The sequence below is a fragment of the Zeus faber genome (assembly GCF_960531495.2).
Source record: "Zeus faber genome assembly, chromosome: 11".
NCBI classification, from domain to species: domain Eukaryota; kingdom Metazoa; phylum Chordata; class Actinopteri; order Zeiformes; family Zeidae; genus Zeus; species Zeus faber.
In genome coordinates this window covers 6,862,592-6,879,080 of record NC_137205.1, presented here as the reverse complement: position 1 = coordinate 6,879,080, position 16,489 = coordinate 6,862,592, and the positions used below count along the sequence as shown (strand labels likewise).

General features: G+C 44.9%; 1 protein-coding gene across 1 annotated transcript in view; it reads left to right on the top strand.

The window, feature by feature from the left end:
• The window catches only part of prr12b (proline rich 12b), a 31,444-nt gene extending 16,033 nt beyond the window's left edge, over positions 1-15,411 (top strand). Inside the window, exons 6-18 of the mRNA XM_080009540.1 lie at positions 1,011-1,085; positions 1,696-2,593; positions 2,823-3,217; positions 3,377-3,643; positions 4,679-4,795; positions 5,249-5,382; positions 5,818-6,285; positions 6,400-6,785; positions 7,391-7,510; positions 7,650-7,747; positions 9,560-9,691; positions 10,476-10,571; positions 15,113-15,411. Of these exons, the coding sequence (XP_079865666.1) occupies positions 1,011-1,085; positions 1,696-2,593; positions 2,823-3,217; positions 3,377-3,643; positions 4,679-4,795; positions 5,249-5,382; positions 5,818-6,285; positions 6,400-6,785; positions 7,391-7,510; positions 7,650-7,747; positions 9,560-9,691; positions 10,476-10,571; positions 15,113-15,247 (3,321 nt within the window). The 3' untranslated portion in view covers positions 15,248-15,411. The remainder of the gene's footprint in view (positions 1-1,010; positions 1,086-1,695; positions 2,594-2,822; positions 3,218-3,376; positions 3,644-4,678; positions 4,796-5,248; positions 5,383-5,817; positions 6,286-6,399; positions 6,786-7,390; positions 7,511-7,649; positions 7,748-9,559; positions 9,692-10,475; positions 10,572-15,112) is intronic.
• The last annotated feature ends 1,078 nt before the right edge of the window (positions 15,412-16,489 follow it).

Sequence of the window (16,489 nt, the reverse complement as noted above, 5' to 3'; positions counted from 1 at the left end):
CAAGGAATAAGCTGGCGAGTATTGTAATTTTCAAAGTTTTGGTGAGTGCGCTGTGAATTCCAACATGAAACTGACAGGAATTTTACTATGCAAATATTTTTTTTTTTACTGGCTGGCACTCCGCAATGTGTGACCCAAGCCGTGAGTTTTCTCATTTCTGCTGTCAAATTATACACAACAGCTTCAGTTATTTTCAGCTGAGAAAAACAAACAGCCAAAATTTACACTCCATCCTTTTGGAGCCGAAATACACAGCGGAAAAACAATTACGCTCATTACTAGACGCATTCAATGTGAGAGTACTTCAGTGTAGTGGCTTAAGTATTTTGAGAAGATTCAGGCATTACCCATTTACCCCCTTATCTACATAAGAAAAACTCATTAAACTCATGTAATGTGTAGATGTAGCCTGGGAGCCATGTGACTATCAATTACTTATGAAGCATTTACTGAAATGATCGAATAGGTCTATATTCCATCTGTTTCAATCGACAGATCAAACTCTGCAAAGGCACAGCACACGTGCTAGATAGGAGCTGTGTCCAATCTGTAGAAATGAGGTACAGGTATCTCATGGAGATGGTATTTTTGTGATATTTTTCTGGTGTGTGCAAATAAATGCAGCCTCTGTGAATGCCTGAATCCTGGATGCGTGGGGTTGGAGAATACCTGCATGTGCAGCGCTCCAACTCTGAATTCTGTCTTAAGAGTGAGACGGTGGTTTGGTTGCCTCAGCAACAGCAACCATGAGACGTACATGCAGCCTATAATCCGACAGTGATTCAGGGCAAAGCAAATTTCCTTCAGGATTTGCACCCTCCCCATAAAATGACGTTTTCAGTGCCACTTCTACTAAGATAAACTCGCCGCAACTTTTTGGTTGCCCCGAAGTCTCCACACGGCGATTTAAGTAGCTGACATAGTGTTGCCATGCATATGAACAAAACGATAGCTTTACAATCTTATCTTGTGTTTGTGTCTTTCTTTTTCCCCACTTATTGTTACCGCAGATGACATGGGAGAGAGAGATGGATGAGCAGCTGAATCCAGAGGCCTGGGCTGCTATGCAGAAACTCTCCAACTCAGTAAGTCTCCTCACAAAACCCGTACCCAACCCGGAACGCCATCTATAATTCATCTCTTACACATTCAAAGTTGGGGCTTCAGTGGTGGAGTGAGCAAGACACATGGTGAACCTTAATCACTCCCTGGGTCTCCGTCAAAGGCAGAGCTTGTGTGATCTTAGCAGTAAGGTGACCACCTGACTGTCACATTTCTTTGCTGTTTTAACTGTGTTTTTCGTATGGCAAGGGTGTGATCTCTGTGTGATGGCTGCCAATAGAGGGAGACTGTATAGTCCTGAGTGACAGCCAGCTTTTTCTGACTGACAAAAGAGAGAGAACAGGAGAGAGGAGAGAGAAGGCTGTTGCCAGGGTAGCTGTTGCCACGGTTACCTGATTTCAATGGTGGGCCCTTGGCTGCCCCCTGCTGTCTATTTTGGGGTACTACTTCTATTGTTCAGGTTTAAAAATAACATTATGAGCGTTACACATAATATGACCAATTATAGTAATACCGTGACAGTAATATACAGTTAGGGTGGAATTATAATGTCATCCATGTGTTATTTTATTTCGGCCTCACTCTCCTTTGTTTAATGTCCTTCTATTCCATATTTTTCCTTTCTCCTCACAGACAGATGACAAGGCTCCAGAGCTGAAACCGGGCTTCATGGCCTCTTTCTTGGACTTCCTCAAAACGGGCAAGAAGCCGGCAGGCCTGGGGGGTGGTCCTGAGGGAGAAGAGGAGGAGGAGGATGAGGAAGAGGAGGAGGAACAGGATGAGGAGGGTCGGGAGGGAGAGGAACAGGCCACCGACCCCTGCTCGTCCCTGAAAGGTGGACTCAGGCCCCTGTCCCCTCAGCCTCCACCCCCTCCGCCTCCACCTCCGCCCGGAACGGCACAGCAGCAGTTTGGGGAGGGCGGCGAGGAGGGTGAGGAGGGTGAGGCCGGCGGCCTGGGGTTGAGTGGCTGCCCTAGCCCCTGCAAGCGTCTGGATGAGGAGCTGAAGAGGAACCTGGAGACGCTGCCGTCCTTCTCTTCCGACGAGGAGGACTCGGTCAGCAAGAACCAGGACTTACAGAAGAGCATCTCCTCAGCCATCTCCGCCCTCTACGACACCCCGCACTCTCTGGCTGCCGCTGTGGCTGCGGCTGTGGCGCAGGCGCCTCCATCCCCCCGGCCACCGCCGCAGGCCCTCAGCCCTCCCCTGCCTCCCACACCCCCTCTGGTCACCACCAGCAACACTGAGGCCAATGCTGACGACAAGAGCAACACGACGTACGCGCACCACCTGCTGCAGGTCGAGGGACAGCAGAGTGCAGGCTCCGCACGGTCTGACAGCGAAGCGCAGCAGGACGAGGCAGATCGGCCTGAGGAGGAAGACGATGAGGAAGAGTCGGAGCGAGCTCTAGACTGTGACGATGACGAGGAGGCAATGAGAAGAGAACAGAGCCTACACCATAGAAGCATTGATGAAGAGGAGGAGAGAGGACTGTCTGATTATCACATGTTAGAAGCTCCCAAAGTTGAAGGTAATCTATCCATCTATCTATCTATCTATCTATCTATCTATCTATCTATCTATCTATCTATCTATCTATCTATCTATCTATCTATCTATCTATCTATCTATCCATCCAAAATAGTCAGCGAACAAATCATTACACTGAAATAGTTTCTGTGCGCCACCATGTTAAAGCCCTTTACAGCTGAAGCCAGCGGTGGTAACCAGGCAACTGACCTTTCTGTTTTCCCCTGTAGACTCACCGTTGGAACCCCCGCTCGCGCCTGCACCCCCCTCCCCCCCGACGTCCTCTCCCCCATCGCCTTTGCCTCCCCCGTCACTCTCAGAGCCCTCACCTGCCCCTGCCCCTCCCGGCCCCGAAGAGGAGTGTGAGCAGGAGGAGGAGGAGGAGGCGGAGGAGGAGGCGGAGGAGGAAGAGCATGCCACACCCTCCCCGCAGGGAAAGCGTGCCTCCCTCTACCGGCTGCAGCCCCCCACCGTCACTGCCAAAGCCCCGTCAGCGTCCCCGCCCCCGTCGGCTTCTCCGCCGGCCATGGCCACCTCGCCCCTCTCCGCGCTGCCTGCTGCCACCTCGGTGCCCCCTCCCTCCACCACGCCACCCCCCTCCTCCTCCGACCAGGATCAGGAGCTGGACGCCGAAGCCCCCGCTGCTGAGGATGTGGCTGAAGCCGAAGCCGAAGTCGAAGCCGAGGTCGAAGCCGAAGCTGAAGCCGAAGCCGAAGCTGAAGCCGAAGCTGAAGCCGAAGCTGTAGCTGTAGCTGAAGCCGAAGCCAAGGAGTCTGGGACCCAGGAGCCTCCACCGCCCTCCCCCTCCTCCTCCTCCTCTTCTTCCTCCTCCGTCTCCTCCTCGCCCCACTCCTCGCCACCCCCCTCGCCCCCCACCCCAGAGGACGGCCCGGCCTCGCAGCGGCTCACCTCGCTGCACCTGGCCAAGAAGCAGGTTGATGCCGCCATTGCCGGGGAAAGCGAAGAGGAGGACAGTGAGAGTGGTGGCGAGGGCATTTTCCGCGAGCGAGACGAGTTTGTGGTGCGCACCGAGGACATCGGGACCCTCAAGGTGAGACCCTGCCCCCCATCACCCCTGTCACAGTATTCACCGGTAAACACATACAACTACCTGTTGTGTTCTTTATTCTTCTTTCTTCATTCCTTGAGCTTGATTTGGGATTCCTCACCTGGGTTCATGGGTTGGTGATTTGACTGGAGCGACTGCAAACAAAGTACAAGTCAATCATCAACCATCAACAAAGCACCAAAAATCTGCACCAAAGCAGATTCTAAATCAGGGAAACACGTCATTAGTCACATCATAGACCTTTTGATGTTTATAGACCTTTTGATGCATTTTCCCTTGTGCAGTTATAAACCACAACAGTCCATAGGAGCATTAAATGAGGTTAATTCATATATCACCATTTGAAAAAATATGAGAAAATAAAAAAGATGTAGAATTTGCTATTTGGGCCAGGATGACATTGGCTAAGCAAAGTTGAGTAAAATTTATATTAAAATTAAATTAAATTCAAGTAAATTAAATTTGTATTAACCTCACTTTTTGAATACTTTTTGTTTATTTCTATATGCGTATTTATTATTAACATAGTTACATGGGTCTGTATGGAACCGACCCGCTTACCTTACCCACCCCTTGCCATGGCATTGATTAATCTCGGTAACACAATTGGTGAAAGAAGTGGTGTAGCAATTAGACCAGTGGCATTCACAAACTATTCCTAATTTTCACACCGTAGCGAGTATCTGCCACAAGGGATTGGCATTATCGCTCCTAGCCTAACCACTTTTCGCAGGTTAGGCTAATAGGAGACTATGAATTTATATGCCTGATGTCCTTGGTGGAGAGACTCGTGACTGTATGAGAAAAAGTGTCTAAAATAAATGTTAAGAGCACTGTAATGAACATATTAGGTTTAGCACGTTACCCACAGCAGCCAATCAGGCTTGCAAAGCGAAAGCGAGAGCACTTCTTGAGGTTTAAAGTTTGAATTCATGACACTATCAAGGAAAAAACATTTTCTGTGTCTGTTTCTGTGTCTGTTTCCGTGTGTGTGTGTGTGTGTGGCCCGCCACCCAGCTTGCGTTGCAGACTGGCCGGGAGCCCCCGCCGATCTGGAGGGTCCAAAAAGCCCTGCTGCAGAAATTCAGCCCTGAGATCAAAGATGGACAGAGGCAGTTCTGTGCTACCAGTAATGTGAGTCTTAACAGCTGAGGAGCTTTTATCTTCCCAAATGAGCATTCGCAATTTGTTCAATGTCGCAAAGTCAAAATTGCTTTGTGTTTTCTTTATAAGAAATGTCTGCGGATAGAGGATGGATGTGGCTACGCTCTTGCCAAACATCGCGTTGTGTTGTCTGGCACGATCAAAGACGTTTACAAAAGAATGCACACCACTCTATCCATTTCCATTGTCATTTACGAGCACCCCCTCCCCCCACATCTAAAGGGAATGAGATAGGACTGAGACGAGGCTGCGTGGCTGAAAATGTGCATGACGGGACACATTTTCATCAGGAGGAATTTCCACCTTTTTCTGAATAGAGCTTGCTGTTGATAAGTGTCTTCATAGTGACAGCTTTTCTTACACGGTGTGACGGAATAACAAGTGAGAAAATGCTTACGGATCCCGATCCCTCCTTTCCTGTAGTACCTGGGCTACTTCGGCGATGCCAAAATGCGGTACCAACGCTTGTATGTGAAGTTCTTGGAGAACGTCAACAAGAAGGATTATGTGCGGGTGTGCTCGCGAAAGCCCTGGCACAGACCGGGACTTGCGCTGAGGTAAGGCGGTCCTGGGTGTTGTATCTATATGTTAAAAAGAGGTTGTTACCGATATCGATATGTAATAGTTTGACTGTGCGTGTTCCTCATAGAAGTCCATAATGCTGACATTCACTTTTACCATTAGCCACTGTGGTCGCTGTCTGGATTGGCCAACTCTGGCACTGCAGGTCACCCTAAGAACCATTTTTCCCATAGACACCAAATACGGTTACAAAAAAATCTATTTTTTTTATATATATAGTATGCAGTCGTTGAGAAACTTATTGAAATGAATGGTTGCTAAATCCCTTTCTGGTGGAGAACAAAGACTTTCTCCCATTGCTTTTGCAAACCAATCTCCGACAACGTAGCTAGTTCTGACTAGGGACAGACTTGGGGTTAGGGTTAGCGAAATTGACAACTTTGTATGTCTCTCCCATGTTTCCTCGACAGGCGCCAGTCCCTCCCAAAGCCTCCCACCACCGCCCTTAATCAAACCCCTCCTCGGGTGGAGAGAGACGAGAGGGAGCGGGAGAGGCAGCGGGAGAGGGAGCAGAAGGAGCTGAGAGAGAGGGAGCAGAAGGAGAAAGAGGAGCGAGAGCAGAGAGAGAAGGAGCAGAAAGAGAAGGAGCAGAAAGAAAGAGAGCAGCGGGAGAAGGAGCAGAGGGAGAAGGAGCAGAGAGAGAAGGAGCAGAGAGAGAAGGAGCGCAGGGAGAAGGAGAGGGAGGAGAGAGAAGAGAGGGAGCGTCAGGAGAGGGAGCAGAAAGAGCGAGAGCGCAGGGAGAGGGAGCAGAAGGAGAGGAAGGAGCGGGAGAAGGAGCAGCGGGAGAGGGAGAGGAAGGAGAGAGAGAGGAGGGAGAAAGAGAGGGTGCAGAAGGAGAGGGAGCGGCGGGAGAAGGAGCGGAAGGAGAAAGAGAGGGAGCAGAAGGAGAAGGAGCAGAGGGAGAGGGAGAGGAAGGAGAAAGAGCGGGAGCAGAAGGAGAAGGAGCAGAGGGAGAGGGAAAGGAAGGAGAAAGAGAGGAGGGAAAAAGACAGGGCGCAAAAGGAGAGGGAGAAGCTGGAGCGCGAGCAGAGGGAGCGAGAGCGCCGGGAGAAGAAGCAGAAGGAGAAGGAGAGGGAGAGGGAGCGAGAGAGGGAGCAGAAGGAGCGGGAGGAGAGGGAGAGGCAGCGGGAGCGCGAGAAGAAGGAGCGGGAGGAGAGGGAGAGGAAGCGACAGGGCTCCCAGGAGAGGAGGGGAGGCGGGGGAGCCGAGCGGGGCCGGCCCAGGGAGGAGAAGAGGGGAGAGCGACCATCCAGGGCCCGGGGCGTGAAGGAGAAGGCCGAGCCGCCGCCCAAGAAGAGGAAGAAATGGCTGAAGGAGGTGCCCTCCTCCCCCTCCTCCGACTCCGACTCCTCCCCCAACCCCCCCAGTGACGACGAAGGTGAGGCCGGTTGTTTTTTTATTCATTCGACGCATTCCCGCCGCTGCATTGCATGCCGCCAGCCACTCTCGGCCATTCATGGTTGTCGTGTTTTGAGCTGCCACTTAACTATAACCTTCCATGAGTCATTCCAGTTCCACTTTGAAGATTTTATAAGCCACCGGGCCAACAAGCGTTACTCTTTATTAGTCATTGTGGCAAATATTAGCATTAACTTTGGAGATTTGCGATTCATGTATTTCTTATGAGGAGAAACACCTACCGCAACGTATCGCATGGATGCGTGAGGTATCGCGAGAGTGTGGTTATCTGAAGCAATACAAATCATTTTCTTTGGTTTTGATGAAACAAGAGCCATGCACGCTGGAACAAATGAAATCTTTAAAAAGTCAGAAAATAAAATAAATGGTCCCAACCAAAGCAAAATGGATCTATATCAGCAGCGAGTGCCAAAGAAAAACTAAAAAATTATTACTTATCATCAGGAGTTCGGCTCTACCAGGGAGCATTGTTCATTAATAATAGCTATTTTCTTGCTCTTGTCTTTCTCTCTCTCTCTCTCTCTCTCTCTCTCTCTCTCTCTCTCTCTCTCTCTCTCTCTCTAGGACCCATGCGTGGCGGGGTGAACAGTCGGGCCATGAGAGAAATGTTCCGGAGCTACGTGGAGATGCTGGTGAGCACAGCCCTGGACCCCGACATGATCCAGGCCCTCGAGGACACAGATGGTGAGCAAAGACGGGTGAAGGCGCGGTGGAGGGGGGCAGATGGGTGAAAGTGAAAGTGAAAGTGAAGCCAAGTGGGCACTGTGTCTGATGCCCCCCGCGCATGTAAAACATTCGCTCTGTTTCTGATCCACCGCGGCAGATGAGCTGTACCTCCCACCCATGAGGAAGATTGATGGTTTGCTCAACGAGCAGAAGAGGAGGCTGTTGAGGAGAATCAACATGAGTGCACAGCATCAGGTAAAAAGCGGTTTTAGTCATTTGTCCTATATCCTGCTAAAAAAAACAACAAAAACAAAGGGCAGGGTTGCCAGGTATGGCAGTTCCGCCTGCCACATGCCACTCGAGTGGCTTTTTCAGGACCCTCCAACACAGAGACACAGGCGATGGTGTTGAAACATACCACTTTATTGTAGAGAGCGGGCAAGCCCTGAGAAGATGTAAACATGTCATGGCAAAGGCTCCCCCGTGTGTGTGTGGGGATGGGTGATTTAACCTTTGCTCGTTGATTGCTCTGACAAGCAATAGGTGTACAGCCACCCTTATCCTGGGCTCAATTAACTACACCCAAGACAGGTGTGGCTGCTTAAACCACACCACCCCCACACCACACCAGGTTTGCGATTTTCCCATCAAATTGTTAGTACTGCTACTATTGCTTCCGGTGGGGTTTGAGATGTCGTGGGGATGGGAATCTTTGTGTGACCTGGCAACCCACCAACTCCATCCTGTCTCTCAGGAATATGCTACAGCCTACATTCAATTTCACTGAGCTCAGAGTTCTTTAACTTCAGACGGAAGACCATTTGTAGCTAATTACCTGTAGTCCATCAGATCTGATGGACTCCTGCTGATTACTTATTAGTTTAGTTAATATGAATGCAAAGTGAAATGAAGCGTTTCAAAGACATTTACTTTGTAATTTAACAAGTATTGTTCATACATTTTGTATTAATTAGTAGTTAATTAGGAATATGGATTGCACCAAGTCCAATCTAGCCCATATTGGATTTACATACAGAGTAAAATCCACTTTAACCACTATACTGAATCGAAATCTGCGATAATGTCTGCGCTTGATACTGGAGATATCCCTTATCCCCACACTGCCCCCCCCACCCTGATGCCAGACGCTGTTTATCATGATTCCATTCCATTCATTACTCACAAACACTATCACACTCAGGTTCTAAACCGTATGGACATTATTAACTCCACAAAGGAAACTGCACATCTCTGTATCTATGTATATCTATAAAGCTGGGCTTGTAAAGTTTCCTGGATATCTGACAATTTTAAATTAAGTTCAAAAGTAACAATCATGATGTCAGATCCAAGGATTGGATAGCTCAACAAGTTTCTCATACCAACACTGGACCAATGAAGACTTTGTACCTTACTACTAAAGTGAAAATGTCACTCCTGAGTGATTGATTGAGCATTGAATTAATTGTTGATATTGTTGTTATAATTGTTATTCTTCTTCTTATGATTGTTATTATTGTTGTTAATAATAATACTAAAATGTGTAATTATTAATATTATTATTATTATTATTATTATTATTATTATTATTATTATTATTATTATTATTAGTATTATTATACTAATCATAATAATAATAATAATAATAATTGTTATTATTATTATTCATATTAATAATAATAACATCAACATTGAATTAAATGCTTAATCAAGCATTGATAATTATAATTATATACATTTCATAATAATAGTAGTAATAAGTATCATTTATAATTATTATGCTTAATATTATTATTATTATTATTATTATTATTATTAATAATAATAATAATAATAATAATAATAATAATAATAATAATAATAATGATGATAATAAGATTAATAATAAGATTAATAATAATAATCATAATCATAATCATAAACATATAGAGGAGCTGGCTGTTTCTTAAAAATTGCCAGCTAAAAAAAAGTAGTAGTATCAAATCTGGGATTTTTTAAAACAAAATAGTGATGGGATTACCACTTAAGCATAGGCCACTGACAAGATTCCAACCTGACTGTCCGCAGGAGGCACTGCACGTATTCCCAAAAATGACGGCAGACCCACTGGAGTCTGCCGCCGTCAAGGTGCACCTGGGCGGCGAGGGCTACAACCGCAAGACCCTGAACCGCGTGAAACGGAGCATGCCCAAGCAGCAGGTAAGAGAATCCGCAAATCCAAAAAAAAAGGAAAATAAATGTCATAGCTTACTCTGCCAAAAAATAATTGCTTTTGAAATATTGATTTTTGGGAATGTAGTCTGCATAGGTATTTGATTCTCAGACACAGGTACATTATACTCAATATATTCAATGTTTTTATTTAAATTTTTGTCTATTTATTGATTTGTTACAAATTTTTCATTTTTGTTATCAAACTATTGGGTCTCAGATGTTTTGATAGGACTTTTATATATTTTTTTTCTAACGTTTTCATGGGAGAGCAAATTAGTCTATCAATTTTCATATTTATATTCTTTTTTGTTTCATTTTTTTGAACACCGATGCCTTGTTTATGTTCCAATTATGACAATTTACTTGGGCAGCATATCCCAACGTCTCTACCAATAAATGAGTGAAACCCTCTCTTACGTCAAAAATTAGATATAGTGGTCAATCATTATCACAACTTTGGTGTTTATTATCTGCTGCATATGCACCTTCTGATTTGACAATTCTGCTTGTAAAACTGTTGTTAGGGTTTGTTTCCATTTTTTCCAGTGAGCTTTCATTCGGTTCCTCCTCGACACGCTTTGACAAGAAGTCACTGCAGTGAAATGATTCTGCTACTCGCCATTCAAGAGAGCCGGCAGTACTTAACTTCAAACAGTGTATAAGCTGCTCCGTAAAAGGAAACATTTTGTAACGCTGATGAATGGGGCTCACAAACCTCATTATGCGCCCATCCCCTCTGAGCCGAGAATAAAATGAGAAAATCTTTCAGGATCTCAAGCTGTCGACTGAGACGTGTCGGATCTACAGCCTGTACCACTCGCTCCACCACTACAAGTACCACACCTTCCTACACTGCAAGAAGGAGGTACGTAGAGCCAACACACACACACACACACACACACACACACACACACACAGACACACACACACACACACACACTTTATTGGGGTGCTTCCTGTTTCATAGTCTCCAAATAAAGCTGCACATGTGGAATGCAGTCAAACACACACGTTATTCAATTTAAAAGGGAGACACCCTCATTTCAAAAGGAGACCACGCTACCGAAGTCGTCCCAGCTTGAGGTGGGCCAATTAACCAGTTTCCTCTGGCACTCAAATACACTAACTGATTGACGTATTCAGCATTTGGCAATTAACGTTGGACGGCAGATTTGCTGATATCCAAGAAAATTGTGGGTGGCTTAAACACCATAAAGTAAGAAATGGGTGGTTTTAGACACAAAGGGTGATTTGAGAAATGACAGGAGAGCATCTTCGTTATCCCAACCTGCTTCTTAGTCGTTATCTAGAGTGCACTTTCCTGTGCCTGGACATCGTCTATATATGCCTGCATTATTATATATTTTTTAAGGAGACAAAAGGACACACATACTGTATAATTTTTCTGTTGATATTTTTTTTTGCACTCCGATCACGGCAATATGGAGGAATTACATAATTTCCCTGCGATCACCATCGCAGGGAAATCTGTGCGTGAATTAAGTCTCCATGTTAAGAATCCGACAGAGGTTGATCACATTGAGCTAGAGCTAGACTAGAGCTCTGGTAGTTCAAACGGTACTCCCTCTAATATTTCCCAGCTCATGTTGTTAAAGAAATTCTCTCGTCGTCATTTATTTACACTACGACGTTGCGTGCCATTTTAATTTCGTAGCAATCCTTTACCGCTGAAAGACAATAACGGATAATGTTGATTTATCGCCGGGCCCAAGTTGCACTTGCGGAACCTCACAGCGACACAGCTGTCTACAGTGAGAGGGCGGGGTATCTCTGAAGCGGTCCTATCCTATCTGCTAAATGAACTGAGTATTTAATTCTGCGCTTGGTACTGTGTGAATTATTACAAATGGGTCTCTTGGTACCTAGCCATCTGGCAAACGTCATCTCCTGCAGCCAGACCTTGTAACTGAGTAGTTGCATAGCGAGGCCATAATACCAATATGGGAGACCAATATGGAACATATTAACCGCCCTCTTGACAACTACCGCAGGGTATTTGTGAACGTACCTGCTGTTAACATTGCTGTCCTATAACCCACCTGGTTAGTGTTTTGACAATGGCTTACAAAATGTAGAATTATCTTAAGCCCTTTTCCCACATGGCATGAAATCCGTAAATCCACAGTCAATATTCCTTATTGGCGTCATATGGTAAAGGGTTGCCGGTTTTGATGTTCCGTAAAAGTCGTGCCGTGAATTTCCCCACTCTTAACCTCATATAATTTCCTGGAAAATGCCAGTACAGTGAATGGAAGTGTGTGTGAATGGAAGCGGCAACATTGCCAGGACAAGCACTTAAAGCAAAGAAGGGGGTGGAGCGGAATCCGAATACCAGCAAAGCACAAATAGTGGGTTAATATGTGTATTTATTTTGTACAAATATGTTTTATTTCAAAAATTATTTGAAAAAAACATTCTGAAAAATGGCGAGTCAGATCCGAACCGTGGTGCTCGGTTGCAAAGAAAAGAAACTGAAACACATTCAGTTTCTACGGTAGGGGTGTCCAAACTTTTTTCACTGAGGGCCAAATACAGAAAAATATATGAAGGGCTGGGCCCTTCATTAATACACTAGAGGTGAGGTATATCGCCTCACCTCTAGTGTATTAAAGTTGACAAAATCAATCAGATGTAGGTAAATTTTGATTGATAATTGAATATGCTTTAAGAAAAAAAAACAGCCTGCATCACAGTTTTCCATTAATGAGTTTTCATTTATTTTGTTACAGAAATGGCTGGCAGCACATTCTCAAAACAGCCGCCTCAGATTGCTTCTTAGATAGGATGGTGATCCCCCTTCACAGCCCTGTAAAGGGGGGAAATAAGGGGAAAAGGGGATGGGTATATTTCAATCTTGTTATGCAAATAAGTTATTGGGCTTGTTAACACATCAACTAACGTTTGTTATAAAATGTTATTAACTTTAATTGACTGAATTGTTCAAGTTATTGGGTTTATTAACACATGAATACTGTGTAATATATTTTTAACTCACCTATAATGGGAACAGTGTTGCACTCAGTGGGAGCAGTGATGCTGCGCTTTGGACTGAAGGGTGGCTGGCAGGTCCGGAGTAAGTTTGGTTGTTGAGATGCGAAGGACATCACAGAGATGGCTGTCGGTCATTCTGGTTATCAATCTGCTTTGGTTCAGAGTTAACAGAGAAAATGTTTGCTCACATTTGTATGTTGAGCCGAATAGACTCATCATTCTTTTTGCTTGGCATCTTATCAGAGGCAACTTGGCCTTTTCCAAGCTCCAGTAGAAGTCGGATAGGGAGAGAAGCTGATGTTGATTCTTCAGAGAACCGATGGATTCGGTCGATTTCTGATCCCAGGGAATAAAACTGCTGCAGCACAGAGCCGCAACTTAGCCAGTGCACATCAAAATGGTAGAGTAGGTCCCCATATTCAGCATCAATATCAGATAGGAAAGCTTGAAATTCTCTGTGGTAGAGCCCTTGTGCTCGAATTATGTTGACAGTTTTCACAACAGTGTTCATCACATCGCCAAGCTGGACTGTCTTGGCACAGAGGGCTTCTTGGTGGATGATACAGTGCATTTTAACAGCCTCATCTCCACTCTCTTGCACCTTGGCGCACACCATAGAGGCCATTCCTTTGTGCTTGCCTGTCATTGCTGGAGCCCCATCCGTTGTAATTCCACACAGCTTGTCCCATTTAAGTCCCATCTTGTCAATTGCATCTGACACAGCTTCAAAAATGTCCTTACCTGTTGTTGTGCCCTTTAGACTCCTAAGATCAAGCAGCTCCTCTGTAATGCAAAAGTTATGGTCAACTCCCTGCAAAAAATTAACAGCTGTGCGGTGTCTGTGGCATCTGTGCTCTCACATGCAATCGAGTAAAAGTCAAAAGCACAAGCTTTATCTGACACTAGATGTTTTAAGTTAGCTGACAATTCTTCGATTCGCCTTACAACTGTGTTTCCGGCTAACTGTTGTTTTGTGGAGAAGCTGCCTTGTTAAAGACAGTAGCTCCACCTAGTGTTAAAACTAAAAAGTACAATACAGTCAAGCACAAGTTTCGTGTGTGGACCATATTCCATTATATTTTTAGAATTTGCTGCGAGCCAATTAAAAATGGACCGCGGGCCACAGTTGGCCCACGGGCCGTAGTTTGGACAGCCCTGTTCAACGGAGCTCTTTATATTATTAAAAATGCCACTCAGACGCTAGACGTGTCTTTTAGAGTTACGGGTGCGGTGTGGGGACATTGGGGACATTTTTTTGGTTTTCTTCAATTAATTATTATAATCTAAAATAAAACTCACTATTTGGATTTGTTTTGTTTGGAGAAACAGGGAACGCGGACATGCAGTGGAGAAAATAGGTCGTGAAGTGTCAAAACGAGCGATGGAAGCCAGGTCCCGTCTGAGAGCCGATTTCTTTTATCTTTCTTTTTTTCTGTAAATTAAAACAATACAGAATAAGCCAAGCGTGGTGAGACTTTGGATGTTTCACCCCCCCCCCCCTACTTTAATGGGAAATAACATTAAATGTTACACAACATTTATTTACAGATTTTGATAGTGACATGGGAGCCATGAAATTTTACGCTCCTACCTTAGAGACACACCAATAAACCAGTAATAGCAAACCGTAGGTTAGTTTAGGTTGTGTTACCTTGTAGGGCTATATTTTTTAAATAGGGAAATTAGTTTGGTTGTACTCTTCAGTAACTTCCAAAATAGTCTTAAAAACCAACATGAATAAGCAAGCAACCCTGCCTGAATAAAACTGTGACATTTTTGCCACATCGCCCCACCCTAATCTACAGGCGTCATCGCTGGCCGTATTTCCTTCAGATCGTTACTTACATGGGAGGTCTCATTATAAACGAGGCCTCCATAAAATATAAACCTTACCATAAATTCCTGGTCTAAAGCCGTGGTTTCAGCTGGAGGTACTGCAGGGGATCCCCCAACTTTTTAACACGCTGTGTTCTTCCCACTCTGTTGGAGAGACGGCGCAGAACCGTCTCTTAGTTATGTTGTGTTTTTCGTTTCACACAGGTAGGAAACTAACGAAAATTAATACTCTATCAAACTCTAAAATAAAAACACAGGAACCATATGCATCATAACTGAGTATATAAATAGGTTAATAGGACTTTATGAATATGTTATTATATACCGGGTTTAAAATGCAACACAAAATTTTATTTTTAAAGAATCTGCTCTGTTTCTCGATCCGCCGAGGGGCCCTGGGGCTGAAAAAGGTTCAAGACCCCTGCTTTAACAGGACGGAATATTTTGAATGAATTATACCTTGTATCGACTTAACTGACAATAGGGTAAAGTTCTTTGTTCTTTTGTGGTATACAGCCTGTGGTATGTAACCTTGCATTTCCTTTCTACCCCAAACAGACGGACAGCATTGAGCAGGCGGCCGAGGACCCGGGCCAGGAGGAGGTAGTGCAGCAGTGCATGGCCAACCAGGGCTGGCTGGAGACCCTCTTCAACTCCTTCATCGAGCTGCTCACCCTCAGTGCCAAGGCCTGAAGGGAAGCGGTGCCCAAAACCAACAGACAGACAAAACAAACAAACAAACAGACAAACAAGCATACGACGGAAAAAGGACGGGACCGCTTCTGATCCCAGCGCAGTATTTTGAGCCCTAGACCGCAGAGAGTCTGGGAGTCGGGGATTGTTCCTGGAACTCGCTACGCAGGGTTGTCCTCCAGGTAACACAATGGAGGTGGGCGGGCGGGTGGGAGGGTTGTAACCGCGTGAATGTGTGACGGGCTCCTGAGTCCGGTCTCTTCGACCCCCACCCTCCCCCAGAGAAAGAAAAAAAAAAAAAGAAGGAAAAAAAAAAAGACAAATGGAGCAAAGGAGGAAGACGATGACTTCGGTCGGCACTACGTAAGAGATTTTCCTTATTTTGTGGACGGAACACACACGCGCGCGCGCACACACACACACACACACACACTCACAGGCACACACACACACACACATACTCACAGGCACACACACACAACACATTTCCGCACTATAAATATGTATCGATAACTATGGTTTGTATAATTTATACAAGGACATTTTTAAAAAAACAAAATGAAACAAAAGAACCCTCCCTGGTCGAGGGTTGTTTGCCGTTATTATTTTTAAATAATGATGTTTTATCGGGATACGCATACAATGACTCGCCCGCAAACCGCTTCTGGCCTGTTGAAGTGAAGGGGGGGGATTGAAAACCATAGAAGTGAAGGACGAGGAAGGGGGTAAGGAGGGTGGGCTACAAAAGGACTATGTGGTATTGCCCTCATTTCTGTTTGCTTTAAAAAAAAAAACGATTGAGGGTGAGTGTATTTAAAAATGAAGCTATCTGTGTTCTTTCTTTGTTTGTTCTTCAAAAGACAAGGAGAGAGAAAGAGAAAGTGAGGATTGTATGCCTGGATAAAAAAAACAAAAAAACACCATAATAATTAAAGGAGAAAATAAACGACTGTCCTTTTCTGAAAGAAAACGCGGCAGGTCAAAAACGATTTGAAAGCGTAATAAGTCTGTGTTTACCGTTTGTCGTTTTTATCTGTTTGTTGTTGATTATGATCATTGTCATTATTATTATTATTGCTATTAATAATATTATTATTATTTGGGAGTTTTAATATCTTGCACGGGGAGATTTTTTATTTCTTGCTTTTGCTTTGATCTGTAAATATTTGTACAGCTACTTCAGTCTCTAAATTCCCGGTTCCTCTTCTGTACATGAACTTCCTGTATTTGACAAAAAGGAAA